Below are 17,748 nucleotides of genomic sequence, written 5' to 3' on the forward strand. Positions count from 1 at the left end.
TTGAAATTTTACAAAGGGTAAAAGGAGAAAAAAAACACCAAAATCTGTAACCCAATTTCTCTCGAGTATGGAAATACCCCCTATGTGGATGTAAAGTGCTCTGCGGGCAAACTACAATGCTCAGAAGAATAGGAGCGCCATTGAGCCTTTGGAGAGAGAATTTGGTTGGAATAGAAGGCGGGGGCCATGTGCATTTACTTTTTTTTTTTTTTTACTGTAATTTTTATTAAGATTTTTTTCATATAATAAACAAAGAAGACAAAAAAAAAAGAAAAAGCATAAATCAGTAACCCCAAACAGTCGGCAAATGACATTAAAGAGCATGAGAATAAACAACTGAATATCAGTATTGGTACACCACAAGTAGCAGGAACAGCCCTTTAAAAACAGGAAAATAAAAAGATAAGCATGCCATCCCTCAGGGCCTCAGGGTGGTTAAAACTCGGAGCATCTAAGCTCTACCAGACACTAAACAGTAGACTTGTGCACTAGAAAAATTTTAGTTTCATTTCGTTTAGTTTTTTAGTTTTGGAAAAAAATTTCGGTTCGGCAATATTTTCGGTTTAGATTTTTCGGATACATTCGGTATTCGGGTATTCGGGTTGATTTTTTTCGGATACATTCGGTAAATTTTTTCTTTTTTTGGGACTTTAGGGATCCTAAAAAATTATGGAGATACCTTTTTTATTAAAATTTCGTAGGGTACCATAAAAAATCATAATAAAAAAGATACAATAGTGATGGAAAAAATTGTATCTAACGAAATGTATCTTTTTTATTATGAAATGTTTATTCATTTTTAAACAGGGATCAATTTATGTGAGCGGGTAAAGCACTAAAAATGTAGCCGACAATAGTAAAAATGTAGTGTGTGCGTGTTTTTCACTTTTTTTAAAAACATTTTTTAGGTCGTACTACTACTCCCAGCATGGAACACACTCTTCCATAATGGGAGTAGTAGTTACCTGTACTAATTGACAGATCGCAGGGGTCCCTTGCGATCCTCTTGTCAATGTATAGATGCGGCGGCCGCTCTCCTATGGTCCCCTGCACTCACGTATATATACACATATTCATATTTCCCGCAGAGCTGTGATTGGCCAGATGGTTCCAGCCAATCACAGCTCTCTGTGAGAAATAGGAATATGTGTATATATACGGCCGTGCAGGGGACCATAGGAGAGCGGCCGCCGCATCCATACATTATACAGGAGCATCACCGCGGGTGTCAGGAGTGATACCCCCAGTGATCTTTCCTTTACAAGTACTACTACTCCCAACATGGAGTACACTCTGCTCCATGCTGGGAGCTGTAGTACCTGCATTAATAGACATATTGCAGCGAATGTAACTTCTGACACCCGCTGCGATCTGTCTATTAATGCAGGTACTACAGCTCCCAGCATGAGACAGAGTGTACTCCATGTTGGGAGTAGTAGTACTTGTAGTAAAGGAAAGATCACTGCGGGTATCACTCCTGACACCCGCTGTGATCCTCCTGTATAATGTATGGATGCTGCGGCCGCTCTCCTATGGTCCCCTGCACAGCCGTATATATACACATGTTCCTATTTCTCACAGAGAGCTGTGATTGGCTGGAACCATCTGGCCAATCATAGCTCTGCGGGAAATATGAATATGTATATATATGTGAGTGCAGGGGACCATAGGAGAGCGGCCGCCGCATCTATACATTATACAAGAGGATCGCAAGGGACCCCTGCGATCTGTCAATTAGTACAGGTAACTACTACTCCCATCATGGAAGAGTGTGTCCCATGCTAGGAGTAGTAGTACTACCTAAAAAATGTTTTAAAAAAAAGTGTAAAACACGCACACACTACATTTTTACTATTGTCGGCTACATTTTTAGTGCTTTACCCGCTCACATAAATTGATCCCTGTTTAAAAATGAATAAACATTTCATAATAAAAATGATACAGTTCGTTAGATACAATTTTTTCCATCACTACTGTATCTTTTTTATTATGATTTTTTTATGATACCCTACGAAATTTTAATAAAAAAGGTATCTCCATAATTTTTTAGGATTGCTAAAGTCCCAAAAAAATAAAAAGATTTACCGAATGTACCTGAATACCGAATGTATCCGAAAAATCAAAAATCTGTATCCTTTTTATTATCTTTGTTATCAGAATGAATTCTTCACGTTCGTTTATGGATAACGAATGCATTCGTTATTTACAGCATATGTTCGGGAAATAACAAATGTATTCATTACTTTGCTATTCGTATTATCGTGGCTATTCGGGAATGTTCAAAATATGTTTTCGTGCATTTGGATCGGTCCGAATGCCCGAAAACGGTAAAATTCGGTAAATTAGACATTCGTGCCGATCCGAATTGCACATGTCTACTAAACAGACAAACACAGAAGTCCAACAGACCACATACACAAGGGGAAAGGGGGGGAAGGGTAAGAAGTACCATATAAAACCACAGGACCAACACAAAGGACAAATCACAAGACCCAAAAGGGAGGGAGGTAAGGAAGGGAAAAGAAAAGGGGGGGGGCGAAGGTCAAATGAAATAAAGAAGATTATGGGGGTTGGTGGTCAGAAAAGTGGCCCAAAAGTTCCCACAAGGCATAGAGTTATTCAAAGAAGCCGTAAGAGATTTCAGAGAGCAAATCTAGCGTATACGGGCAAGCAATTCCAGTTCAGAAGGAGGAAGCGTCTTCTTAAAACTTTTGGCTATAAGGTATTTTGCTGCCATGACTATGGGCATGAAAAGCTTGAAAGGTTTCTTAGATAAAGCCCTATGAGACAGGTGCAAAAGATAGTGAAGAGGGTCTAAAGGGACTGAGATACCCAAGACATCAGAGAACAAACTTTGTACCATACTCCAATAACCCACTATAAGGGGGCAGGAACAAAAAACATGATAAACCGAGCCTAAACCCACACCACAGCGCCAGCACTGGGGAGGGATAGTAGGATTTAGCTTATTCAGCAGCTCTGGAGTATGGTACCACTCCATCAACATCTTATATTGTGTCTCTTTGTACACTGTGCAGATATAGGCCTTAGATGCCTCTTCCCAAATAACTCGCCATTGCTGGATAGTAATGGTTGTATTCAGAACCTCTTCCCAACGACACTTGTAGCGATGCACAGGAGGGTCAGAATCAGGGGGATGTAGAAGAAGAGAGAGAAGTCCCCGTGCCTGAGATCCATTATGACATAACCTTTCTAAACCAGTGGGTCGAGAGACAACCACTGAGCGCAACGAAGAGGTCATATAGTGCTGGAGTTGTATGTAACGGAACTGCTCAGACAGAGGGTGTCCCCTGCAAGAGACCAACAGGTCAAAGGACAGGAGAGAACGAGAGAGGGGATCCAACACATCAGCCCAACACAAAAGCACCACTCCTTCACCATACCCGAAGACAGACCAGAGGGGAAGTCAGGATGGTAGAGGAAAGACCGCATAGGTGAGAAAGGAGTGAACAGTCTAAACCTCCTACAACAGTAGCCCCACACATACCTAGAGAAGGACATGGGACCCAACAAGGAAGACGAAGGCAATTCAGGGGGAGGGATACACCATAGAAGAGTATTAGGATGTATAGGGGCCAACCACAATTTTTCTAGCTCCATCCAGCGACTGTAGGCATGGTAGGAGGACCAGGTGACGTAAGTGTGTAGCCCAATAATATTTAGCTACATCAGAGACCGTCAAACCTTCCATCGATCAGCTGACCATCATTACCAACATCAGGAGGCAGTGCCGCTTCCCATCCTATATAAAACGAAAAACAGCCAATTGAAAGGAACGCAGGACAGAAAGTGGTACACGGACCGGTAGCGTTTCAAAAAAATAGAGCAATTTCGGGAGGATCATCATTTTCACCACCGATATACGACCGAAGGAGATATACTGCGACCGCCACTTCTCCATTTGAGCCCTAAGCTCAAAAGAGAGGGAGAAAATTGATAGGATAAAGAGAGGAATAGCAAGGAATGATATGGATGCCCAGGCATTTAAAAGCAGAAGGAGACCATTTAAAAGAATAATCAGCATGCAAAAGGGAAGAAAGAGGCAAGGGAAGATTGAGAGGGAGAGCTTCTGATTTAGATAAATTAACCTTATAGCCAGAGACCACCCCATATTCATGAAGAACCTGATAGAGATTAGGTAGAGACAGCAAAGGACGGGAAAGTGTAAGCAAGACATCATCAGCGAATAGACAGATCTTAAATTCCCTATTGTGAAGGGCAATGGCAGTGATATCCGGGTCCCCCCGAATCATAGCAGCAAGGGATTCATTACATTACATTGCAAAAATCAGTGGGGACAACGGACATCCCTGGCGAGTACCATTAAACAAAGGGAAAGTCAGAGAAGGAGCATGAGGAAGTTTAAGAGAGGCAGTAGGAGAAGAATAGAGACCCTGCAGTGCAATAAGGAAGTTACCAGTGATACCAAACTTCTGTAAAATAGCAAAGAGAAATGGCCACCCCAGCCTATCAAAGGCCTTCTCAGCATCTAGACTAAGAAGCAAGGCTTGCTCCGATCTCCTATTGATCAAGTCAACAGGATCCACCACCCTTCTGCTATTATCACCCCCTGGTGGCAAGGGATAAAGCCAACCTGGTCCTTATGGATAAGCGTGGGGAGAAAAGAACAAAGATGCACCGCCAAAACGTTAGAGAATAGCTTCAGATTATGATTATGAAGGGCAAGGTTCTGTATCTGGAGCAATCATGGGGATCTTTACCAGGCTTGGAGATCAAGGTAATCAAAGAATGTAGAAAAGACTGCAGGATCTCCTCACCCCCCATGAAGCCTAGTCAGAAGGACAGAAGAAAAAGTCTTATAATACAAATAAGTAAAGCCGCCTGGGCCAGGGGAGCGACCCGCAGGAAGAGACTTGAGAACCTCCTGAAGTTCCTCAGGGGTAATTGGGGCATTCAAAACAGCACTATCAGCCTCCGACAAAGTCGGCAACCCACATCGTGAGAGAGATGAGTCAAGTTCCGCAGCTCGCTCCACAGGGTCAGACGGAAGTTGAGAAGGTAGGGAGTAAAGGTCAGAGTAATAACGTACGAAAATATGTGAAATATCAGCAGGATGATAGTGAAGAACACCCGAAGAATCCTTTAAGGCTGAGGGGGGCCGAGGAAGCATCCGCCATTTCTGGAGGGTGAGCCAGTACGAGCTTTTGCCATAATTGCCTCTTTGAGCTGGAAAATCGAGGACACAGATGATGTCCCTAGGGGGACCATTAACAGGCTTAGTGCGCAGAGCCCTATGGGCTCTATCCAGTTTGATTTTATGAGAAGAGGGTTCGCCTAAGATAAGGTTGAATATACTGTAGCTTCCAAAGTCACCTGGAGATCCTCCTCTCGGGTTGCTTCAGGGAGGCCCTTCAACCATATGTTGTTATGCCTCCCCCTATAATCCAAGTCCCCCACATGACCATGCAAATCACTAAGGAATTCCGTTTGGGAGGCAAAAGTAGACTGGAATTGAGCGATATAAGCCCTGGTAGAATCATTTGCATCCTCCAATCCTTCAACCCTGTCAGAGACATGCTGGAGATCCTGGCAGAGGGAGGAGATTTCCGCCCTACAGGTGTCCTTAACTTCAGCAATTAAGGAGCGGAAGTCTTCTTTGGTGGGAATTTGGGATAAAAGCTGACTCCAGTTGGGAGGAGCAGGGATCCCTGAGCACTCCAACTCCGCATCAGACATGGTGTCCCACGCCATTTTACCATCCTGGGGCTCATGAAGTTCTGTGGTAGCAGTGTGGAACCTCTGAGAAGAGAACTTCGGGCCCGAGCGTTAAGTCTGCTGGTCGCCATAGCCCTTTGCAGCTTGGGGGGTTCTGGCTGAGGTGTGCAAACAGGGGGGATCTCAGCAGAGGTACTCAGAGGGGAGGCAGGTGGAAGGGACCAGTCCCCTTGCAGTGGAGAGGCCCAGATGAGGTATCCAGCAGCACTGGAGAGGGGGCCTCAGGGGTGAGAAGTACAGCTGGAGGTGTCCGAGTACAGGGAGGAGGCAGTGAGGAGCCCTGCACCACCGCAGCCAAGGAAGGCGCCTCACAGAGCAGGGGTGAGGAGAAGACCGGGACTCCCAACAGGGGTTAGCGATGAGTGCTGCTAGGAGGAGAGCCCACTTTCCCAGATGTTACAGAGAGCAGCAGACTCACCGAGGCTGGAGGGACGGCCAGAGGCTCAGCTAATTGCAGGTCAGTAGTGGTGGGAACTGCAGTGAGGTCCGGGGGATCTGCCGCTGAGCAGGGAGGAGGCCGGGCGGCAGCAAGGTCCGTTACCAGAAGTACCAGGTCCAGATGAGGAGTGGGTCCCACGGAGTGTGAGCGAAGGCCGGAAGCAGGGCCTGCAATGGCGAACGGGCTGTGCAGGCAGGATCTGGAGGGCGCCTGGACATAGCAGGTGATGGCCCCCGGAGGGGCAGAAGACTGCCGGTTAGTGGGAAAAAGTTTGCTCGCCGTCGGGAGGTTCTCCCCATCTAGAACGGCTGGATCACCACAGTAAAACAGCTAATTTGTAGCCTCAGGGAGCAGGAGCGAGCTCAGTGTGCAGCCATCTCGTTCGGTGCCAGGCCACGCCCTCTCCATGTGCGTTTACAAAGCCCCCGTGGTGTCAGAACAGTGGACCTCCCCCACATGTAACCCCATTTTGGAAACTACACCCCTCACAGAATTTAACAAGGGGTGCAGTGAGCATTTACACCCCACTGAAATGTGACAGATCTTTGGAACAGTGGGCTGTGCAAATGAAACATTTTATTTTTTTCCATTTTCACGGACCACTGTTCCAAAAATCTGTCAGACACCTGTGGGGTGTAAATGCTCACTGTAACCCTTATTACATTCCATGAGGGGTGTAGTTTCCAAAATGGGGTCACATGTAGGGGGGTCCCCTGTTCTTGCACCATGGGACTGTATCCTGGAATAAACACAAGGCAGATCTTCCTATGGCGTAAAAACGTTTGCGTAGGGGTCACAATGGCAATTTGTAGTACAGCTTTAATATTTACTCTGCAGTGATCTAGGACAGCGTCTCTAAACTGGTTGGGAAACACTGATCTAGAATGACCAAATACTACATATTTTGTGGACAATATGAACCAATTTCCAGCATTTTGTAAACAGACAGGTCCTTTGTAGCGCAAAGTATTGTTAACTTTAACCCCTTAACCTCTTCAGGACATAGGGCGTATGGATACGCCCTGCATCCCGAGTCCTTAAGGACCGAGGGCGTATCCATACGCCCGTGGGAATTCCGGCCCCCACCGCTAGCCGGTTGGGGACCGGAGCCGGATGCCTGCTGAAATCATTCAGCCGGCATATCGCCCAGGGGGGTCATTATGCCCCCCCATGTCGGCGATCGCTGCAGATCGCTGGACAATTCAGTCCAGCGATCTGCGGCGATTCCGGGTCAATCGGGTCTCCAGTGACCCGGTGACCCGGTATTACTGGCTGTTCGGGGCCGTCTCTGATGGCCCCGAACAGCCAGAGCCTGCAGGGGTGAGGTGGCACTGGTGCCACCTCACGATCGCCCTGATTCGTCGGCCGGATTACCGGCCGACCAATCAGGGCGCCTGCTGCGGGTGTCACTCCCGCACCCGCTCCGCCCCTCTTCCGGAGGACGTGAACGGGTGCGGGACGTGCACCCCGGGGTGCTGGGGACCCCGATCCCCGGCGTCAATGTTGGGATCGGGGCCCCAGGAGCAGCGGCGGCGGGACTGACCTGTGCGGCAGGATCGTTGGAGGTGAGTGACAGCCTCCTGCTGTTGCTTAGCAACAGCTCCCAGCATGCAAAAAGGGCATGCTGGGAGCTGTAGTTATGCAACAGCAGGAGGCAGACCACCACAACTCCCAGCATTCCCTTATGGGCATGCTGGGACTTATGGTTTTGCAACAGCTGGAGGCACATTTTTTCTATGGAAAAGTGTACCTTCAGCTGTTGTGTAACTACAACTCCCAGCTTGCACAAACAGCTAAAGTGCATGCTGGGAGTTGTAGTGGTGCATCTGCTGGTTGCATAACTACAACTCCCAGCATGCCCGTTGGCTGTCGGTGACTGCTGAGAGTTGTAGTTTTGCAACAGCTGAAGGCACACTGGTTGTGAAACTCAGAGTTTTTTTTTACCTAACTCAGTGTTTCACGACCGGTGTGCCTCCAGCTGTTGCAAACTACAACTCTCAGCAGTCACCGTACACCATGCACCGTACATGCTGGGAGTTGTAGTTTTGCAACAGCTGGATGTCCCCCGTCCCCCCCCCCCCCAATGTGAACGTACAGGGTACACTCACATGGGCGGAGGATTACAGTAAGTATCTGGCTGCAAGTTTGAGCTGCCGCAAACTTTCTGCAACAGCTCAAACTGCCAGCGAGAAACTACTGTGAACCCCCGCCCGTGCGACTGTACCCTAAAAACACTACACTACCACAAAAAATAAAATAAAAAGTAAAAAAACACTACATATACACTTACCCCTATACAGCCCCCCTCCCCTCCCCAATAAAAATGAAAAACGTCTGGTACGCCACTGTTTCCAGAACGGAGCCTCCAGCTGTTGCAAAACAACTCCCAGTATTGTCGGACAGCCGTTGACTGTCCAGGCATGCTGGGAGTTTTGCAACAGCTGGAGGCACCCTGTTTGGGAATCACTGGCGTAGAATTCCCCTAAGTCCACCCCTATGCAAGTCCCTAATTTAGGCCTCAAATGCGCATGGCGCTCTCACTTTGGAGCCCTGTCGTATTTCAAGGCAACAGTTTAGGGTCATATATGGGGTATCGCCGTACTCGGGAGAAATTGTGTTACAAATTTTGGGGGGTATTTTCTGCTTTTACCCTTTTTAAAAATGTAAAATTTTTGGGAAAACAAGCATTTTAGGTAAAAAAAAAATTATTTTTTTTACATATGCAAAAGTCGTGAAACACCTGTGGGGTAGAAAGGTTCACTTAACCCCTTGTTACGTTCCCCGAGGGGTCTAGTTTCCAAAATGATATGCCATGTGGTTTTTTTTTCTGTCCTGGCACCATAGGGGCTTCCTAAATGCGGCATTCCCCCAGAGCAAAATTTGCTTTCAAAAAGCCAAGTGTGACTCCTTCTCTTCCGAGACCTGTAGTGCGCCAGCAGAGCACTTTTCACCCCCATATGGGGTGTTTTCTGAATCGGGAGAAATTGGGCTTCAAATTTTTAGGGGTATTTTCTGCTATTACCCTTTTTAAAAATTAAAAATTTTTGGGAAAACAAGCATTTTAGGTAAAAATTATTATTTTTTTTTACATTTGCAAAAGTCGTGAAACACCTGTGGGGTATTAAGGTTCACTTTATCCCATGTTACATTCCCTGAGGGGTCTAGTTTCCAAAATGGTATGCTATGTGTTTTTTTTTTTTGCTGTTCTGGCACCATAAGGGCTTCCTAAAAGTGACATGCCCCCCAAAAACCATTTCAGAAAAACGTACTCTCCAAAATCCCCTTGTCGCTCCTTCCCTTCTGAGCCCTCTACTGCGCCCGCCGAACACTTTACATAGACATATGAGGTATGTGCTTACTCGAGAGAAATTGGGCTACAAATACAAGTAAAAATCTTGTCCTTTTACCCCTTGTAAAAATTCAAAAATTGGGTCTACAAGAACATGTAAGTGTAAAAAATGAAGATTGTGAATTTTCTCCTTCACTTTGCTGCTATTCGTGTGAAACACCTAAAGGGTTAAAACGCTGACTGAATGTCATTTTGAATACTTTGGGGGGGTGTAGTTTTTATAATGGGGTCATTTATGGGGTATTTCTAATATGAAGACCCTTCAAATCCACTTCAAACCTGAACTGGCCCCTGAAAAATACAGTGTTTGAAAATTTTGTGAAAAATCGGAAAATTGCTGCTGACCGTTGAAGCCCTCTGGTGTCTTCCAAAAGTAAAAACTCATCAATTTTATGATGCAAACATAAAGTAGACATATTGTATATGTGAACCAAAAAAAAAGGTATTTGTAATATCCATTTTCCTTACAAGCAGAGAGCTTCAAAGTTAGAAAAATGCAAAATTTTCTAATTTTTCATCAAATTTACGGATTTTTCACCAAGAAAGGATGCAAGTATCGACAAAAATTTACCACTATGTTAAAGTAGAATATATCACGAAAAAAAAATCTCAGAATCAGAATGATAACTAAAAGCATCCCAGAGTTATTAATGTTTAAAGTGACAGTGGTCAGATGTGCAAAAAACGCTCCGGTCCTTAAGGCCAAAATGGGCTCCGTCCTGAAGGGGTTAAGGACTCGCGTTTTTCCGTTTTTGCATTTTCATTTTTTCCTCATCACCTTCTAAAAATCATAACGCTTTCAATTTTGCACCTAAAAATCCATATGATGGCTTATTCTACTTTGCAGTGACATTAGTCATTTTACCAAAACATCCACGGCGAAACAGAAAAAAAAATCATTGTGCGACAAAATTGAAGAAAAAATTTCATTTTGTAAATTTTGGGGGCTTCCGTTTCTACGCAGTGCATTTTTTGGTCAAAATTACACCTTAACTTTATTCTTTAGGTCCATACGGTTAAAATGATACCCTACTTATATAGGTTTGATTTTGTCGCGCTTCTGAAAAAAATCCTGACTACATGCAGGAAAATGTATACGTTTAAAATTGTCATCTTCTGACCCATGTAACTTTTTTATTTTTCCGCGTACGGGCCGGTATGAGGACAAATTTTTTCGACGTGTTCTGAAGTTTTTATTGGTAACATTTTTGAGTTGATCGGACTTTTTGATCGCTTTTTATTCATTTTTTTATGATATAAAAAGTGACCAAAAATACACTATTTTGGACTTTGGAATTTTTTTGTGCGTACGCCATTGACCATGCAGTTTAATAAATTATATAATTTTATAGTTTGGACATTTACGCACGCGGCGATACCACATATGTTAATTTTTATTTTTATTTACATAGTTTTTTTATGGGAAAAGGGGGGTGATTCCAACTTTTATCAGGGAAGGGGTTAAATGACCTTTTTTTCACCTTTTTTTTTTTGCAGTGTTATAGCTCCCATACGGACCTATAGCACTGCACACACTGATCTCTTATGCTGATCCCTGCAAAGCCATAGCTTTGCACGGATCAGCGAGATAGGGGCTCGATTGCTTAAGCCTGTAGCTCAGGCTTGGAGCAATCAAACCCCGATCGGACGCTGCGGAGAGAGGTAAGGAGACCTCCGCCTGCATCCCAGCTGATCGGAACATCGCGATTTTATTGCGATGTCCCGATCAGCTCGACTGAGCTGCCGGGAAGTGTTTACTTTTCTTTTCAGATGCGGCGATCAACTTTGATCGCCGTGTCTGAAGGGTTAACAGCGCGCGGCACAACGATCTGTGCCGCACGCTGTTAGCCCAGGGTCCCGGCTATCGTTAGCCGGGACTGACCTGGTGTGATGCGGGGTCACGGCGTGACCCCGTTTTTCACATCGGGACCGGGCTCAGGGCATACAGGTACGCCCTACGTCCTTAAGAGGTTAAACTGTCTTTTCAAAGTCAGATTATTGCATCTATTATTGGAGTATCGCATAGTACAGAGTTGTTAGATATTTTGTATTCTCACCATGCGTGCTATAAGCAGTGGCAAAGGTGCAAGGATCTGAAAAAAAAACTATTCTACAAGATTGGATGCATAGTCTATAATTCATCTATATTTTGTTGTACAAAGTATATTTATGGACTTTTTCACACTAGCATTCTTTAATGATATTATTTTAAGAAATCAGTCATTCGTGTGCTGTCTTAAAGGGGTATTCGGGAGGGAAAAAAACTATTTTTACATCACCTGTTTACAGAAAGTTATATTCTAGCCTTCCAGTACTAATCAGCTACTGCATGTCCCAGAGGAACTTTTGTAGTTCTTTTGAAACTGACATGGGGCTCCCTACTGTCACCTTTGTCCTTGTCAAGAAAGGTCCAGAACAGGAGAGATTTGCTCAGTGGGGTTTTATCTGTTCTGAACAGTTTCTGACCATGGACAGAGGTGGAGTAGGGAGGGCTATGTTGGATATACAAAAGGTACACAACTTTCTCCAGGGCAAACAGGAGCAAATAAGGACTGGAATACATTTTTTTTTTGGTCTATTTTTTTTTTCTATAAAGAGCTAAGTTCCAATTTTCCTTAAGGACGTAGGGCATACAGGTACGCCCATGGGAATTCCCGTCCCCGTCTAGCCCTTCGGGGACTGGACCGGAATGCCTGCTGAAATCATTCAGCAGGCATCCCAGCACATCATCGAGTGGGGTCCTGAGGCCATGTCGGCGATTGCCGCAAATCGCCGGTCAAATCAGACCAGCGATCTGCGGCGATTCCGGGTCATACGAGTCTCTGGTGACCCGCAAAATAAGGGGGATCCCCCTGAAGGGATAGAAGTGAGGTGGCAGGGGTGCCACCCCTCCTATCCCTGCTATTGGTCGGTCAGAAGCGATTGTCCAATAGATCGGGGCGGGGGGGTTAAAGTTCGCTTGCCCCGTTCTGCCCACCCATGGTAGTCAGGCAGAACGGGGGAACTGTGGTGTGACCGGCGGTGGGGGGTCCCTTACCGGCGGTGGTGGGCTGCGATCCTCTCCCTGGTGTGGTGTACGGTGATCCTGCTGACTACGGAAGGCCGGTGAGGTGTTGCCTAGCAACATATGGAGGGCTACAGTTTGGAGACCACTATACCGTGGTCTCTAAACTGTAGCCCTCCAGATGTTGCAAAACTACAACTCCCAGCATGCCCAGACAGATGTTTGCTATGTGGGCATGCTGGGATTTATAGTTTTGCAACAGCTGGAGGGCTACAGTTTACAGATTAATGTGCAGTGGTCTCTAAACTGTGGCCCTCTAGATCTTGCAAAACTACAACTCCCAGCATGCCCACACAGTAGTTTGCTGTCTGGGCATGCCGGGATTTGTAGTTTTTCAACATCTGGAGGGCCACAGTTTCGAGAACACTGTGCAATGGTTTCTAAACCGTGGCCCTCTAAATCTTGCAAAACTACAACTCCCAGCATGCACGAACAGCAAATGGCTGTCTTGCCATGCCTGGAGTTGTAGTTGCGTACCTCCAGCTGTTGCATAACCACATCTCCCAGCATGCGATCAGTACATGCTGGGAGTTGTAGTTTTGCAACAGCTGGAGGCACACTGGTTGGAAAATACTAAGTTAGGTAACAGAACTTAACTGAAGGATTTCTAACCAGTGTGCCTCCAGCTGTTGCAAAAGTACGACTCCAAGCATGCACGGTCTGTCAGATTTTATTAGGGAAAATAGGAGAAAAAAAAAGCCCCCCAAATTTGTAACCCCATTTCTTCTGAGTAAGAACATACCCCATATGTGGATGTAAAGTGCTCTGCGGGTGAACTTCAATGCTCAGAAGAGAAGGATCGCCATTGGGCTTTTTGAGAGAAAATTTGTCAGGAATTGAAGACGTGTGTTTACAAAGCCCCCATAGTGCCAGAACTATGGACCCCCCCCCCCCACATGTAACCCCATTTTGGAAACTACACCCCTCACGTGTAACCCCATTTTGGAAACTACACCCCTCACGTAATGTAAAAAGGGGTACAGTGAGCATTTACGCCACACAGGCGTCTGACAGATTTTTGGAACAGTGGTCCATGAAAATTAAAAATGTAATTTTTTTATTTACACAGCCCACTGTTCCAAAGATCTGTCAAACGCCAGTGGGGTGTAAATGCTCACTGCATGTTTTTTGTTTTTTTTTGCTGTCCTGGCACCATAGGGACTTCCTAAATGCGACATGCCCCCCAAAAACCATTTCAGCAAAATTTGCTTTCCAAAAGCCAAATGTAACTCCTCTTCTGAGCATTGTAGCACGCCTGCAGTGCACTTGACGCCCACACATGGGGTATTTCCATACTCAGAAGAGATGGGGTTACAAATTTTGGGGGACATTTTCTCCTATTACCCCTTGTAAAAATGTAAAATTTGGGGAAAACCAGCATTTTTGTGAAAAAAAAAATTAATTTACACATCCAACTTTAACGAAAAGTAGTCAAAGCTCACTGGACCCATTGTTACGTTCCTTGAGGGGTGTAGTTTCCAAAATAGTATGCCATGTGTTTTTTTTCTGTTCTGGAACCATAGGGGCTTCCTAAATGCGATATGCCCCCCCCCCCCCCAAAAAAAAAAAAAACATTTCAGAAAAACTCACTCTCTAAAATCCCATTGTCGCTCCTTCACTTCTGAGCATTGTAGTGCACCCACAGAGCACTTTACATACACATGAGATATTTCCTTACTCAAGAGAAATTGGGTTAGAAATTTTAGGGTGATTTCTCTCCTTTTACCCCTTGTAAAAATTAAAAAACTGGGTCTACAAGAACATGCGAGTGTAAAAAATGAAGATTTTGAATTTTCCTCCTTCACTTTGCTGCTATTCCTGTGAAACACCTAAAGAGTTAACAAACTTACTGAATTTCATTTTGAATACTTTGAGGGGTGCAGTTTTTCAAATGGGATAATCTTTGGGGTATTTCTAATATGAAGGCCCCTCAAATCCACTTCAAAACTGAACTGGTCCCTGAAAAATTCCGATTTAGAAAATTTTGCGAAAAATACGAAAATTGCTGCTGAACTTTGAAGCCCTCTGATGTCTTCCAAAAGTAAAAACATGTCAACTTTATGATGCAAACATAAAATAGACATATTGTATATGTGAGTCAATACATAATTTATTTGGGATGTCCATTATCAGTGGACCGGTTCTAGGTTGCTACTGGTATTCACCAGAGCTCGCCGCAAAGCGGGATGGTCTTGCTGCGGCGGTAGCAACCAGGTCGTATCCACCGGCAACGGATCAACCTCGCTGACTGCTGAGAAGGCATGGGACAGAAGGACTAGGCAGAGGCAAGGTCAGACGTAGCAGAAGGTCGGGGCAGGCGGCAAGGTTCGTAGTCAATAGAAATAGCAAGAGGTCAGGTACACTGGTAAGGCAAACACTGTAAACGCTTTCTCTGGCACAAAGGCAACAACAGCAAGGAAGTGAAGGGGAAGTGAGGTTAAATAGACAGGGAGCAGGTGGAGGCTAATTAGGCAGATTGGGCCAGGCACCAATCATTGGTGCACTGGCCCTTTAAATCTTAGAGAGCTGGCGCGCGCGCCCTAAGGAGCGGAGCCGCGCGCGCCAGGATGAGACAGCCGGGGACCGGGACAGGTGAGAGACTTGGGATGCGATTCGCGAGCGGGCGCGTCCCGCTATGCGAATCACATCCCCGCCGGCAGTGTCAGTGCAGCGCTCCCGGTCAGCGGGTCTGACCGGGGCGCTGCAAAGAGAGGAACGCCGCGAGCCCTCCGGGGAGGAACAGGGACCCGGAGCGCTCGGCGTAACATAAGCAGAGAGTTTAAAAGTTGAAAAAGTGCAAAATTTTCTACATTTTCATAACATTTTTTTATTTTTCACCAAGAAATGAAGTATCGACGAAAATTTACCACTAACATAAAGTAGTATATGTCACGGAAAAACTATCTCGGAATCAGAATGAAAAGTAAAAGCCTCCCAGAGTTATTAATGCTTAAAGTGACAGTGGTCAGATTTGCAAAAAAAGGGCTGCGTCCTTATGGTGAAAATGAACCTCGTCTTAAATGGGTTAAAAAATTGTAAAAAAAATTTCTCTAGAATATCCCTTGAAGTTGTTTGAATCCAGATGTACTGCCTTCTACTTATATTCCCTCCTACCAGATGCTTGCAGACGCTTTAAATGGGAACTGTCATTATAAAAAAAAAAAAAAAAATGTTCTAAAAAAGTTGTGATTGCTTGGGTTCTGGGTGTGCAGACACCCACCGATCACTAGAAATGGCAGGGAAAATGCACACTAAGTTCTCCCTGCACTGTCCTCATGGCATAGAAAGTCTACGGAGGACTGTCTTCTGCATAACAGGGAAATAAAAGCTTAGCCACACGCTTCTCCCTGCTGGTTCCAGTGATCAGGAGGTGGGAGGCATCTAAACACCACACCCTAACTGATCAAAACTTTGTCATTTAATGACAAGTACACTTTAGGTGTTTTAAGTGTCTATGTTAGTATCTGGTAAAAAAAAAAAAAAATAGAAAAAAAAACTGGAACTCAATAATATGATTTTTACTCATATTGGTGCACATACCATCTGCTACAAGAAGCATGCTGTCATTGTATCCTGTTTTTCTCTGGATTTTCTCTGCAGCCATTTAACCTTTTTTAATATACTGTATTTACTAAATGTTATGTGTAATTGCAGGATGCAGATCTCTGATTATTTATAAGTACTGCAGCAGAATTGATAAAGGTGTTGACGGCACCTGTAATTCCTGAAAGATCGCAGGCTGGATGGAAGACATCAGTTACATTCAGATGAAGCAGAGATTGCTTTAAATCAACTTTATGTTCTATTTTAAACCTGTAAAGGGCAGAAAAATTTACAATACATTGGCATGAGATCATCACTTTTCTTGTCAAATTCCTATCAGTGTCGCATCTGAAAATGTGGGCTTACCTCTGAACATTATTCATATATAGATATACACGTAATCTGCATAAAATCCTCAGCAACTTTGCAGTTACATTAAAATACCTATCTTGCATTCACTGTATATAAAACCTATTTCATCCCTAGCTGCAGTCTTCTCAGTGCGGCTGCCTGAACAAAGCTTGTGCTGTAAATTTGTATTCCTAGAATCCAGTTCTGTAGAAAGTATTGCATTATTGGATCTCTGCTAAGCTGTCAGCATTGTGACTGTTAACAAGTTTGGCCCACTTACACATTAGAGAAAGTCAGCCACAGCAACTGAATTTAGGGGGACTGGCTGTCTCCTACCAGATAAACAATGTGGGATAGGAGAAAAGGATAATGGCATTTTGGATTTCGACTGTCTGATCTTCTCAAAAAGATATGCCAGTCATCAAAGGATTCTGGAATACTTGTGAGAAAAAAGACCAATGGATCCAGGCGCTTCTCTATCCAGGTATACACAGGATGCAGGTAAGTGTTCTTAATCAAGCAATTTTATTGAACACAAAACAACAAAAGGATCATGACGCGTTTCGGGGTAAATTCCCCTTCCTCAGAAGGAAGGGGAATTTACCCCGAAACGCGTCATGATCCTTTTGTTGTTTTGTGTTCAATAAAATTGCTTGATTAAGAACACTTACCTGCATCCTGTGTATACCTGGATAGAGCAGCGCCTGGATCCATTGGTCTTTTTTCTCACAAGTATTCCAGTTTCTACAGGGCGTTGACATGCTTCTGTGACCATCAGGCTCGGCAGCTCATCCAACTCTATCTGGTACCCCAATCAAGGGGTGATATGCGCAATTCTTCTACTTTAAGGTGAGCAGCTAACCCTGACTTAAGTCCTGGGTGTACATTCAGCATACTTTTTGGTTCCCTCACCTGCCAAGGGTAATACACGATGCGCTGCCTCCCGGTTGTCTTTTTTGTCTTTATTTCATCAAAGGATTCTGGCACTGGTTTAACCCTCCTCTTTCTATTGGGAATGTTGTGTCCAGCCGCGTACACAAAGAACCATGCTCCTGGCACAGCAACAAACACCACGGCCAACTAATACACACGTCCACAAAGTCAGCCTAGGGTGCTCAGGCATATATGCAGTAGAAGTCCCACTTAGTAATTCTTTTTTCCATATGGATCAACTAGACTTGAGCAAGGGAGACATAGACAGACAGATGGAGGGGTGTACAGAGGCAATGACCATTTGGCACAGCT

The 17,748-nt window shown here is 44.8% G+C and overlaps 1 protein-coding gene and 1 long non-coding RNA gene across 2 annotated transcripts in view; one reads left to right on the forward strand and one right to left on the reverse strand.

Annotated features, from left to right (window-relative positions):
• The window catches only part of LOC130361738 (uncharacterized), a 45,072-nt gene extending 28,613 nt beyond the window's left edge, over positions 1–16,459 (forward strand). The window contains exon 3 of the long non-coding RNA XR_008891130.1: positions 16,264–16,459. This is a non-coding gene — a long non-coding RNA (uncharacterized LOC130361738). The remainder of the gene's footprint in view (positions 1–16,263) is intronic.
• Positions 1–17,748, reverse strand: part of SERPINI2 (serpin family I member 2) — a 64,158-nt gene that overhangs the window by 14,476 nt on the left and 31,934 nt on the right. Inside the window, exon 5 of the mRNA XM_056565103.1 lies at positions 16,325–16,422. Coding sequence (XP_056421078.1) covers positions 16,325–16,422 — 98 coding nt within the window. The remainder of the gene's footprint in view (positions 1–16,324; positions 16,423–17,748) is intronic.

This window comes from Hyla sarda, chromosome 3, assembly GCF_029499605.1.
Source record: "Hyla sarda isolate aHylSar1 chromosome 3, aHylSar1.hap1, whole genome shotgun sequence".
Lineage (NCBI taxonomy): Eukaryota > Metazoa > Chordata > Amphibia > Anura > Hylidae > Hyla > Hyla sarda.